Genomic DNA, 13,320 nt, shown 5'->3' with positions numbered 1-13,320 from the left:
GGAGAAATGTTTATTCAAGTCCTTTGGCCATTTTTAAATTGGATTATTTTATTTGTTTTTTTTGTTGATTTGTAGAAGTTTCTTATTTCTTGTGGATTTTAACTCCTTATCAGCTATGTTGTTTGCAGATATTTTCTTCTATATGATATGTTGCCTTTTCATTCTGTTGATTGTTTCCTTTGCTGTATAGAAACTTTTTAGTTTGATCTAGTCTTGCTCATCTATTTTCATTTTTGTTGCCTGTGCTTTTGGTGTCATATCCATGAAACCATTGCCATGACCAATGTCATGAAGCTTTTCCTCTATGCATTCTAGGAGTTTAGTGGATATCCAGTTTACCCAGAACCATTTGTTGAAGAGACTGTCCTTTCCCCATTGTTTGTTCTTGGCACCCTTTTCAAAGATCACTTGACTGTATATGTGTGGGTTTATTTCTGGGCTCTCTGTTAGATTCCATTGGTCCATTATTTGTCTGTCGTATACCAGTTCCACACTGTTTTGATTACTATAGCTTATTAATATGTTTTGAAACTGGAAAATGTGACACCTCCAACTTTGTTCTTTGTTTTCAAGATTGCTTTGGCTTTTCAGTGTCCTTTCTGGTTCCATATGAATTTTAGGATTTTTTTTTCTATTTCTGTAAAAAATGCTATTGCATTTTTGTTAGGGATTGCATTGAATTTGTAGATTTCTTGGGGTAGTATGGATATTTTAACAATAATTAAGTTTTCAAATCTATGAACACAAGATGTATTTTCATTTATTTGTGTCCACAAGTGAATTTTTAGAATAAATGAATTCAATAAGGTTATAGGATGCCAGATTAGTGTATAAAAATCAATTGCATTTCTATATAAGAACCAACAGTCCAAAAATGAAATTAAGAAAATAATCCCATTCACAATAGCATCGAAAAGAATAAAAACTTAGGAATAAACTAAGCCAAAGAGATGAAAGAATCATACATTGAAAATTACAGAACATTGCTGATCTCCTTTTAACAAAACTTGACCTGTCCTCTAGGACCCTGCCAGATCATGGGCAAGCTAATCTGGTAAATAAATTCAAACTTAATTATAAATGGCTTACTGGTTTATCCTTCCCACATATTTGCCAGGAGTATTTTAACCCAAAGGTATGTGTAATAAGGTAATACTGTCTGAGCTGCCTACAGGTGAAATATTTTTAAATGAATATTTTAAAACTTGTAAAATGCAACACTTAATGCACTATCTAGTATAACCAGACCTGTGTGTGTGTGTGTGTGTGTGTGTGTGTGTGTGGTTAAGCATTTGAACAACATCACATACATTATCAGATATAAATAAAAAGTTATTCTTGGAAAACCTCTCTGAAATTATAATGCAATTTAGTAAGAAAACATGATTTCAGGGTTCCCCACACTGCATACATATATAACTTTTCAGTGAGTCTGGAAAAAAATACAGTTTGGGAAGAAATGCAATAATAAGGGAATAGAACTTTTTGATTACTTACCATTTGCTAGATACTTTGCATACATATTTCATTTAATCCTTTTTCGAACTCTGTGAGGAGGTAGATGTTTGTCCCTTTTTACAGATGAGGAAACTAAGGCTCAGGGAGGTAGCGCCCAAGGTCATTCTTTTTCTTTTTCTTTCTTTTCTTTTTGTTTCTTTTCCGAGAGAGCACAAGCAGGGAAGGGGTGGAGAGAGGAAGAGGGAGAATCCCAAGCAGGCTCTGCACTGTCAGTGAGGAGCCTGATGCAGGGCTCGAACCCACGAACTGTAAGATCATGACCTGAGCTGAAGTCAAGAGTTGCATGCTTAGCCGACTGAGCCACCCAGGTGCCTCCAACTTCACTCTCGACGTAAGTGTGGATTTGAAGCTGGATCCACTTGCCTTGAAGCCTGTGTTTTCACTCTATACACCAGGTGGCCAGCCAGGGAATTGGTGGAGAAGAGGGTGACAAGATCTGAAACCGGAGTGGAGCATTATGAATTATAAGCTGCCCTGTCTGGGAAGGCTGCACGGGACAGGCAAGGCTGAGAAACTGCTTGATGTCCCTGAAGTGAAAATTTTTCAGTGATCTCCAAATTTACAGCCCAAATCAGGTTACAGTAGTGGTGAAATTAACTAATGGCTGGCTTAACTGTCCTCAGGTGCATCTTGAGGTCTTTGAGATCACGGAATAGGTAGGTCCTCTAAGGGTGGGCCGGGGGCCTGAGGATGGCATAAGGAGGAGGGGCAGGTAGGGCGTCCACATGATTTTCCTCTAGACACTGGGGACACTCTATCCTGCTGATCACAAGGAGGATCTGGTCTATGTGCTGTTCCTTTTTTTTTTTTTTTTTAAATTATAGAAACAATCACTTCAGTTTCATAAAAAGAGCATTCACTGTCTCCACAGTTACTGAGCTGGGTAGGTTCTCCTTGTATAAGAGGAACTTGGCTGAGTGACTTCAAGATGTTCTTGAATGTCCCAAATCCTTTTGTTTCTCCTTGATGTGTTTTCACTGTCATTTATTCTGTTCTCCTGGGAACATCGGTACACATGACTCTCTAGCTTTGCAGTTCATGATATATTTATTATGAACCAAATCCTAGCCTTATGCCTTAGCATGGCAATTAGTGAGAGGTCTTTAAAAACAAATTGAAAGGTGATTAAATTCAACTAGTATAAGATGTGAGCTCTGAGGATTTTTTTTTTTTTTTGGAATTGGCATGGAATTCTGTCACGTGCCATTTTGATTACATTATCATCTGGTATTATGCTGTTGATTTATTAAAACTGGATTTAAGAGATGTTATAATCTTTTGTCCTGGTAGTAGATCTTTCTGTTATGACAAAACTCCCTCTAACAGTCTCCTCGTGAAGGGCTCTGTCCTTGCTGTTACTATCCCGCTGTGTCCCTACAGTAGGGACAACTCAACTGATGGCTGTCTCACAAAGACTCACAGAACCTCCAGGGCCACTGATGGCCCACTTTCCGCGCTGTCAGCCCCAGCAAAACCCTATTCTGCTTTGTCCCCTTCCCACCCACGATGGCCAGTTACTGTGGATGAGCCTTATCATAATGGGTGGCAGAAAGAAGTCCAGAGCAATTTCCTGTTGGCAGCGTGCTGATGCGCGACCGGGTAGGGCCCCGGGGCATGGGTTTTGGAATATCCTCTGACCATTTCTTTTTTGCCCTAATGAAAAACTTCCTGGCTTCTAGTACTGCCCCTCTCTTTGGGGGCAGCTCTGATTTAACCTAAATTCAGTAGGTAACAAAAGTTTTCCCGACCCTCTCCTCCCATCCTTTTGGCTCTGCCCGCTCCCCCTTTATCTCTTAGCAAAGGAAGAGGACACACACTCGGACACCCCCCGCCCCCCCCCCCCCCCCCCCACACACACCGCGCACGGTGCTTTCTTGGCACCTGGTGACCGTCTAGGAAACCTGAGCACCTTGAAAGGCTTGTGTCCCGATCGCCTTCGGGGCCGGAGAAACTACTGCATGCTAACTTTATGCATGGGATTTGAGAAAGGGAGAGTGTGCTCGGAGCACAAACAGGAAAGCCTGACATCACGGAGCGGCGGAGCGGCGCGGGGAGGAGTCTGCGGCGCCCTCGCTCGCCGCGCTCCCTTTGTGGCCCGAGTCGCGCGCACCGGCGGCGGCGGCGGGTGCAGCGCGCGGGTCTGTGCTCGCTCGGGGCGCGGCGGGCGCGCGGGCGGTGGGGCTGGGGGCGCGGCGGGCGCGCCGGCCGAGACCGCGTTGGGCCCGGAGCGGGGCGCAGGATGCCGCGGCCGCGGACCGAAGAGAAAACTGAGAATGAAATTGCTTTGGCAAGCTAAAATGGTAAAGAGAGCTCTGCCTTCTCCCGAGGCTTCTCTGGTGGGGAATCTTCTGCCGCTTTCTCCGGGTGTGTTTTGGACTCTCTCGGAGCGGACGGGGCCATCCGATCCCCTACTTGGGAGCTGAGGCTGCCTCGCTCCGCTTTGTACGCTTTCCTCTCGGCGTGTCTTCTTTTCAACGACACCTACTTTGTCGGCAGTTGCCTCTGGTGTGTCTGGGACAGATGTTTGTCGGGAGAGGGAAACTTTTAAGGACAGAGGACTGTTAGTCGGGGTGAACCCGGGAGCGCTCCCGCGCCCCGGCGGCTCTTTAACACCACTCGGGCTGTAGCTGGGGACGTGGAAGTCCAGGGGGTCGCGCACGCCTTTTACTTGCGGCTGCATGATGATGTGTTGCTTTTTCTGCACTTGCCAGATTCTTTTCCGGAAATAAACACTTTTTACCTCCAACCCCGCTAACTTTTTGGGTCCCAGCACAGCAAGAGGAGAAAAAGACACGGGGAGCGTTTCACTTCCAAGGGAGTCAGGGCTCCTGGCGATTTAGACACTTGTTTGTGCCTGAGTTTAAAATGTAGTATGCTCAAGTAACTGAGCCACTTATAAAAGTAGTACAGACTTTGTACCAACGAATTATTTTTCTTTTCACTTAAGTGGGGGGGAGGTGTTAATCAGGATTAAATCATAGTGTCTTAAAGAAGGAGGGGGGAAAAAAAAGACTTAAGAAAACCCCCTAAGTTGTGTGAGTGAGTGTAGGAAAAATAACTACATGGAAAAGTCCAGGGATCTTGATACCACAGGAAAGGGCTGGGGTCCAAGAAAATTTCAGCATTCCTTCTATCGCAATGTGTCTTGTATTGCTCTGATTGTAATATTTATTTTGAACAGCCCGTCTTGTGCCCTGAGTGCTGGTGTAAGCAGTAAAGCAGCTGGGATAGATTGTGGTTAGCAGAGAGGAAAAAAAAAATACTCTTTTTCTTTCTCTTTATCCCATCCCCTGGCAGAGCTCGATTCAGGACTGGGGTGAAGAGGTAGAGGAAGGAGCTGTTTACCATGTCACCCTCAAAAGAGTCCAGATTCAACAGGCTGCCAATAAAGGAGCAAGATGGCTAGGGGTGAGTAAAGCTGGAGACACTGTGAACTTTGGAGCTGCAGAGTCTCTTGTTCTGTGAATATCATTATTATTTAGCAGAGGCAGGCTTTTTTTTTTTTTTTTTTTTCTTTCCTTCGTCGTCTTCTTCTCTTTTGGCCTTCAAAAGGAAACTGCCAATGACCGAGTGTTTGCACCAGCTGTTCAGGTCTGTTTTTGTACTTAATGTTTTCCAAAGCATCTTCCCTAGGTTTGTCAATAATTCAGAACCTCTTAGAAATGTTGAGGCTTTTGGCAAAGAGAGTGGGGGTGGAGTGGCCGAAAGTGACACGCAGTAACAAGGACCAGAAAGCAGCACTCTGTGCAGACAGCCATAAGCAGTTTTGCCCATATGGCACCTTTTTCTCTCCCTGTCCTCTCCCTATTGATGCTGAGAGCCCCTCTCCTCCTTTACCTCTACCACGTATCCAGGATGCTCAGGGCACAGACCATTCCTGATCTGCTGCCTACGGGGGGAGGTGGTGGCAGATTTCCCACTGTTACCTCCTTTCTGCAGCCCGCGAGGAGACAAATGCACACTTAGTGTCCACGACTTCATATGTAGCGTGCACAGAGTGCTGGCTCTTTGGAGAGTCACTGCTTCCATAAACAAGACTTTTTTCCACCAAGGTTCTAAAATCTTGGTTGAGATCATGTGAGTTATCTATTATCACCTAATGGCTCCTTCGGCACATCCCCGTGAGAAATGGAAAGCTTGGCGACAAGGATCGCTACTCCAGCAAATACCAACATGTGGAAGAACGAAGGAATTCTTGATCTGGAGATAGAAGTAATTCCTCAAGAGACAGCAGTGAGAGGTGATACAAAAAGCCTTGAGAAAGAAGATCACGGTAGGCTGGAGAGAGGGGATGAAGTGTGGTCTCACCTGGCCTCAGGCCAGCTGCACTCAGCCTTCATAGGGGATGGACTTGAGAGCAATGAAGATTGGGCACTTTTATCCAATCTCTACTGGCTTTGGGTTTCACAGAATTCAGTGTTTGAGCAGCAAAGGCGGGATGTGAAGGAGGACAGGAAACCAAAGTGCCCAGAGCCTCACGTCGAGACCAGAGGCAACACGTTAACTTATAACTCCCTGAGTTTAAGGCAGAATGGCCAGCAGCCGTGATTTCCTCTGCTCCGGGTCTGCTAGTCTGCTGACACGGGCGTTCATTGCTTCGGGCGTCCCCAGCTACCTCAACTCGGGCCTTTCCTGCTCTGTACTTGGGACCGAGGTACCTCCCAGTAGGGCAGTGAACTGTTAGTCACATCTGCGGGTGTGGCCTGGAAAGGTAGGAATCTTCCGTTTGAAGACCAGAGGTCTTCACTTGTCTAACAGGCACCTTACTCGGAATATGATTTTCAAAAGCACTCGGTGCCTCCCCAGCAGACCTGACAGGGAAAGCAGAATCAGAGTTCTGGCAAGTCTTCACTTTGTTTTGGGTGGTTGTGTGCGTCTTATTTACATGTGGTATTGATGTGGTGTGGCTTGTCTGGGTATTTCAAAATGATTCACAAGTTCTAAACCAGTTGCCTTTCACAGGGTCATTATGTTTCCTGATGCTGTGTTGTTCCTGTCTTTCTAAGGAGACCAATGTTACTTGGGTGACAGTTTTAGTTTTCAGCCAAACACAACAGCAACGAATGAATAAGTCAGGGGAAAATGGAGGGGTTAACTCTATAGGCCCCAGACACACAAGGTATGGTTCGCTGAGATGTTCATAGTTATGTCGTGATTCTCACTCACTTTCTGTTGCCAGACTCTGCCTCTCTTCTCTCCTCGCTCTCAGTGTGCTCAAATGTATACAGAGTTCAGAGTTGGTTCACCATGGATTTAGCAGTAGAGCTGAAATGTCGAGAGGGAGACAATGTGAAAAGATTTCGTAGAGTGGATAGAAGAATCTGTCCCTTCTCCTCCATTGCAACAAAGTGTGATTTGTGGCTACCCTCCCAGACCTCGAGAGCATGTTCTTAGGAACTTTCCAACTCTGATCCCACGTGTTTCCTTGTCTTTGGTGTCCTGTTGGGAAGCTCTGTTTTTGTCCTTGGAATTCCAGACTTAATTAAATGCGACTCAACCAATTGAGCCATAGTAATTGCAAACCCTTCTTTTGAGGACTGAGTGGCTTCTCCATATTTGTTTTCCTACATTCCAGTAGCCCTTCCAAAATTCTCCAAAGCAACCAGTGTTAGGGTGAACTAGAGATGGAGGTGAGGGTATTACTGAAGTATGTCAATAATCTTATGAGGAAGGTGGTGTTGTGATATCTTTCCCCCTCCCCCCATAAGGAAACTAATGTCTAGAGAAGTTAAACTGATTTTTGGGTCACATAGCTAGGAAGTGGTAGAGGTTAGATTCGAACCCAGTTGGTTAATCTCTTGCTGTCAGGAGCTGTCTGGAACTTTCAGACCATTTCCATAATAGTGGAAGAGAACATCAGCTCAGAAGACCAAAGATGCTTATGGTGTACTTATGCTTATGGTGTGCTTTTTGCTTAGATACTATCTGTGGTGCAGGACTTGAGTGATGGGACTTTCTCTTCTTTACATCCTGAATGATAATTTGAACCACAGATTGACATACTTGTTGGGAAGATATGTATCTGATTGATAAATTCTCCATTTTGGATGTATGAAGTATGGTGCACCAAAGATACGTATGAGATTATGTAGCACACGAGGGTGGGCGTAGCTCTCATTATATGTCTAAAAAGATTATTCAAAAAGCCTAAAAGACTGAGCACAATTTTTGTATTTTCTAGTACTCAGATCGCAAAACACAATTAAGATTCAATTTGGAAAGGATAGCAAAAATAATTCCGCACCCTCAGATGGGAAGTATCATACAATCCAAAACATTCAGAACATTCTTTTTTGGTTTGTGTGTTAAATTTTATGTTTCGTTGATCTTTTGAAGTAAAACCCTCTGCCTTTGGTTGTAAAATATACAACAGAATATGGCCTGGGCCGGGTTTACTTCTACATGTGGCTGCAGCTTTGCCTGTTGACAGTGAAGTTATGTTGGAAAACTTTGAAAAACCAAATATTATTGAAATACTGACCCCATTTTCCCTTTACAATAACTTCTTAGCCGAGGATAACTTTTCTTAGCTAGAGCCCTCAAGGAGAAGTGGCTCCAATTATGTCATAGAATCATAAAACCTCAGGATTGGAAAGGACATTAAAAAGTCATTTCATCCAACCATTCAATTAGCTTGTAGAATGTTCAGTGATTTTTGGAAGAGCAAATGGTCAAAACTGGTTATTTTTCTTTGGTCTCAGTATTGCGGTTTTATATGGACAGTGATATGTAGAAATGATTGGAGAGAAGATCAGTGTTCTCTGGAAGCAGGAAATGTACCATTTTAGGACGAGTACTCAAATGGACAGAGGATAAGGATCCAACTCTCAGGGAAGGGGCTTTGGTGTCAGGAGTGTAGTCTGCTGTCTTTGCAATATGACAGATGGAGGGCACAGAAAATGCATCAAACCTAGGATAAATTCAAAGTGGGGATATTTGTTTCATAAACAGGACTGGTAGTGGTAGGTCACCTCAGCAAGGTTTGTGGGGTGTGGAATGGTCAGTGGGTGGTCACATGACTTTTCTCAGTTTTATGCGTCTGTGGTTATGCGGTCCTTGTGGTGGGGCCCCAGTTCCTCCCTTCCTTATGTCCTGTATTTATCACCGTGCCTCCCACATAGGCCCTTGTTGGGTTGAGTTGAAATGCTTGGTATCTGGGAGGCTGGTTAAGATAACAAATTAAGACAGGAGAAAGCAGAATATATTTAGAAAAAAAGGGAACCGGAAATCTGTTATAGAACCTAGTGTTTAGGGGCGCCTGGGTGGCGCAGTCGGTTAAGCGTCCGACTTCAGCCAGGTCACGATCTCGCGGTCCGTGAGTTCGAGCCCCGCGTCAGGCTCTGGGCCGATGGCTCGGAGCCTGGAGCCTGTTTCCGATTCTGTGTCTCCCTCTCTCTCTGCCCCTCCCCCGTTCATGCTCTGTCTCTCTCTGTCCCAAAAATAAATAAAAAATGTTGAAAAAAAAAAAAAAAAAAAAAAGAACCTAGTGTTTAGGATGAATTGTGGCCAGTCTGTGGGCCAATATGGGCACAGTGGCAAGATAAGCACTTGTCACATCTGAATCGAGAAGTCATCTTTCACTTGGATCCACTGTTTGGCTTGACTCTACCTGGTGGTTTGGTGATATTGCTATCCATGTTGCCTTCAATTAGTTCCTCAAGTTTTCAGCTAACTTCACTTATGGGCAGCTTCTCTGATCTCCCACGTTTGGAGGAGATACTCCCTCTGCATGTTCCAGAGCATCCTCTAATTCTCTGTCATGCATTCACCTCACTCTGTTGTAATGGTCCGTTTACTTGTTTGTATCTCCCACTGGACAAAAAGGTTGGCCAAGTGTGAACCGTGGCCATCTAGTTGGCAGAAACTCAACAAATGTTTGTTGAATGAATGGATCAAGCTTCATCCCTTTTTGGGAGACTAATTTTGTCCTGACAAATATGAATGTATGGGTTGCTCCTTATTTAAAATGCAATGAGCACGAAGATGTTAGCTTATAAAGAAGAGGAGGGGCGTGTGGGAGCGAGAAAAATCAATTAGGTAATGATTACAGCTCTCTTAACATTCTTTCTGGAACAAAGCAGGGCACAAACAAAGGTAGTGATTATTCATTTTAAGAAAAAAACTCACAGTAGTGAATTAACTAGACCATTCCCCAGTGCCTTTTAAAAGGAGTAGACCCCATTGTACTTGTCTCATTGCTGAATGGTGAAGAAAGAAAGGCAAGGCACAAGTTAAAAAGCATTGGCAAATGTTACAACTGTGTGTGGTTGGGAAGCTCAGGGGCAGGACTTTAGAATTTTAAGGAGATAAGCCGTAGAGGAGCCCTTGGTTTACAGTTGGTCATCCATGTTTCCATCTAGGAAAACAGGCCCGTGGGTTGCATTATTTTTGTCTAGCAGAATGTTGAATTTAGGCTTTAGAAAGTAAATTTCAAAATTTAGCAGCCATCTGTAAGTGAATCAACTCCTCTTTTTCATTTTGACCCTGGGAACATGTTTCTAAAACAATCCACTAATATGGCAGCCTACCCCAACCAAGAAAATACAGTCCATTTCAGTTGCCTGAGATAGCGCTATAACGCTGGATCCTTTCACTGCTTTGCAAATCTCTTGGGATCTGCGTCAGAGATATTTGGCATGTAATTAAAATATCCAGTTCAGTTCACCAGTTCAGGGGACACTCAGCTGGTTCCAAATAATGTGTCTACCTGCAGCAAGTACATAATAGTATAAATATAAGAGGGACATTGACTCCTGATACTTAAAGTATACGTTCTGTTAAGTCAATATTGTAAATGTATTTTATTATTTATGTGAAATTATAAAGAGAAAGTTTCTTGAAGTTTTAAATTTAGAAAGAAATGGAGAGCAATATGGCAAATACTGTGCTTTTCTCCTTCCGTGCTTCGCTGAAATTTGTCACTGCCCTGTCTTACTTTAGTTTCCTTTGTCCATGGCGTCTGTTCGTTTTACACCTCCCCCTTCTAAATAGTTAGAATCTCATAGTGACTGTCTTACACATTTTATGTTAAAATATGCCATAGCAAGACATTAACCTTTCTACCATGTTACACTATGGGATACCATGATATCCTATCTCATGATATGGAAAAAAAAATTTTTCTGTAAACAGAGCAAGGAAAGTATTGGTTAAATGGAGGGAAGATACCAAATGTTGCCTCATTCCATTGGAAAAGCTCAGCTAGCTCAAGTTTGGGTTGCTGATGGGTGTGGCTATCTCGAGTTGATTTGGAGTCTGGAGTTTTTGGCAGTTTCTGGGTCCTCTGCTAGTAAACACATTCAGTATGAACTTCCTTGCTGCTGTTGTTGTATGCTTGTTTGTATGATTCTGTCATCTGTGTTTGAGTCAGCTAAACTAGGCTTCAGTAGTATTCATTTTTTCATCAAAGACCTTTGTTATGTCAAACACCATGTTAAGTCTTGGGAATCCAGCCTTGTTCTAAAAGAACTTACAGGTAGTAGGGAAGACAGAAACTTAAACTGATTACAATATATTGAGGTAAGTATGATCAGTGCCATGCAAAAGATCTGTGTGTTAGGGGAACCCCAGAGGGGATCATGTAAGTCAAGTGGAAGGTCGGGCGCGGGCACTCCAGGAGGGCTGCATAGAAGAGAGGACTCTTTTTTTTTTTTTTTTTTTTTTTTTTTAAACATTTATTTTTTTTAATTTTTTTTTTATTTATTTTTGGGACAGACAGAGACAGAGCATGAACGGGGGAGGGGCAGAGAGAGGGAGACACAGAATCGGAAACAGGCTCCAGGCTCCGAGCCATCAGCCCAGAGCCTGACGCGGGGCTCGAACTCACGGACCGCGAGATCGTGACCTGGCTGAAGTCGGACGCTTAACCGACTGCGCCACCCAGGCGCCCCGAAGAGAGGACTCTTTAGTGGAGAGTTAACAACTGAGTAGGTGCTGGAGACAGGGAGCACAGGGTGGAGGAAAGCACAGAGGCTGGAAGGGAGACCACTGTGTGAGGCTCAGCATGGGGAAGAGGGAAGGACGGACGCCTGGTTCTGGGAAGGTGACAGGAAAGGAGGCCAGAGAGAAAGGCTCAGCCACGTCACTGAGAGCCTGGAATGCTATGTTGTGGAGTTTGCTCAGCCCTGAATGCCGGATAGTCGTTGAAGGGCCTTAAGCAGAGTGGCAGGGCTGGATCTATATTTTAGCAAGATGATGGACAGCTGAGGGGTGAATGCTCTGGAAAGGAGCAGACTGGGGTGTGGGAGAGGGAAGAGGCTAAACTGGAGGTGAAGTGAGGAAAGGGACGAGGACCTGAATGGAAAGGTGGCAGCAGGACACAGGGTGGGGTGAGGGGAGGACAGTCTAGGAAGGAGGAGGGCGGGAGTGGGGGATGGGAGGCCTGGCAGGCATGGGTCTTAGGCACCCTGGCTTCAGAGAGCTTGTCAAAAACTGGGCTTTCTGGGGTCTGCATCATCCTCTGCTCATTGGGTGAAATGTCCTGCAGACTTCCAGTCAGGCTTCCTCTGTGTATGTGCTAACAGATGCCTTCTTTCCTGTCAGAAAGGCCCTGCAGCCTAACCAGCCCCAGGTGTGCCTGCCATGTCCTGTCCAGAGACGAAATCTCAGTTAGGCTCACCGTGGACAAGGCAGCAAGCCGAGCTTGGTTCTCAGGTTCCAGAGAACTTTGAAGAGCGGGTGGTTTCTCTCTTCTCTTTCTCTCTCTCTCTCTCTCTCTCTCTCTCTCTCTCTCTGTAAGTCTTCTGTTTCCCTACAAACTAAACAAATTAAATCTGTAGGCCACAGAGAGAGAGAATAAACATGGAACCCACAGGCCTGTGATTATAGAGCTATATTTTAGACAACAGCAGTTAAAACTTATAATTGTCATGTTAGAGACACAAGAAATTTTATGGTTGGATGTCTTGGCCTTTTCCCTGTCCCTGTTCACTGCCTTTAACCCCTCTTTGACACCGTTTGTCCCAGTTGCTGGCATCACTGCTCTCGGAGGCTCAGTCTGGTTGCTAGTTCCACTCATGTAAAAGAAAACAATTGGTTAAGATCTAATGTTTTCCTAGTTTACCACTACCACAATTTTAACCTCTCTCTCTCCTCTCTCTCTCTCTCTCTCTCTCTCTCTCTCTCTCTCACACACACACACACACACACACACACACACACACACGGCCTAAATTAAAATGTCTTTTCACATTTTATTTTTTAGGATCTCCTGCATCTTCAGAAGGCCTCTTTTATATAATTATTCAAAGCCTGACTTTGTCATGTCTTTGCTTGTTTTTCCCTCAACTGTGTGATTTTTGTGATTAACTTGCACCATTTAGGAACCGTCTTTGGTTTAAAAAAGAGTAAAAACGGAGGAAGGAGGGAATAAAAGGTAGGACAAGCTTACAGCATGAGATAAAAGATGCCACCTGGGAGGAGGCTCGGTGAGTCCTGTGAAGAGAGAATCACGTCATTCACCACTGGTCCTTTGGCTTAACATTGTAGAAATACCTGGGCCTTGCCACCGATGTGGCTGCGGCTTGTGTCCCTGTGGTTGGGGTTCCTCAATCCATCTTCTCCCTTCCGCCCTGCAGGGCGTGACTTCTAAGGGGCTGGGATGCTGTGTTGTCGGTGGTTCTCAATGTATTTTCATCCTCACGGACTCCTTACCCTACACTTTCTAGCATTTCATTGCTTGTGCCCACGTGGGGTCCGTTCATTGGAATTCGTTTCCACACGGTTAATCTTATCCCACGTAACCTTCCCAGACGTTTTCTGTCTGTTTGATCCTTTCGCCACAGAATTGAGCAATTCAGCTTT

General features: G+C 44.4%; 1 protein-coding gene across 3 annotated transcripts in view; it reads left to right on the top strand.

Annotated features, from left to right (window-relative positions):
• RGL1 (ral guanine nucleotide dissociation stimulator like 1) overlaps positions 1 to 13,320 on the top strand; it is a 257,023-nt gene that overhangs the window by 127,786 nt on the left and 115,917 nt on the right. The window contains exons 1-2 of one of the 3 annotated variants that reach the window (XM_058701130.1): positions 3,615 to 3,818; positions 4,816 to 4,926. The exons of 1 other annotated variant lie outside the window; for it this stretch is intronic. In XM_058701130.1, coding sequence (XP_058557113.1) covers positions 3,792 to 3,818; positions 4,816 to 4,926 — 138 coding nt within the window. In that variant the 5' untranslated portion in view covers positions 3,615 to 3,791. Of the gene's footprint in view, positions 1 to 3,614; positions 3,819 to 4,815; positions 4,927 to 13,320 lie in introns of those variants that run through there. One more of the 3 variants, XM_058701131.1, reaches the window with a different exon arrangement.

This window comes from Neofelis nebulosa, chromosome 15 (assembly GCF_028018385.1).
Source record: "Neofelis nebulosa isolate mNeoNeb1 chromosome 15, mNeoNeb1.pri, whole genome shotgun sequence".
Classification (NCBI taxonomy): domain Eukaryota; kingdom Metazoa; phylum Chordata; class Mammalia; order Carnivora; family Felidae; genus Neofelis; species Neofelis nebulosa.
The sequence above is the reverse complement of the archived record's forward strand: the minus strand, read 5'-3'. Positions and strand labels throughout refer to the sequence as shown.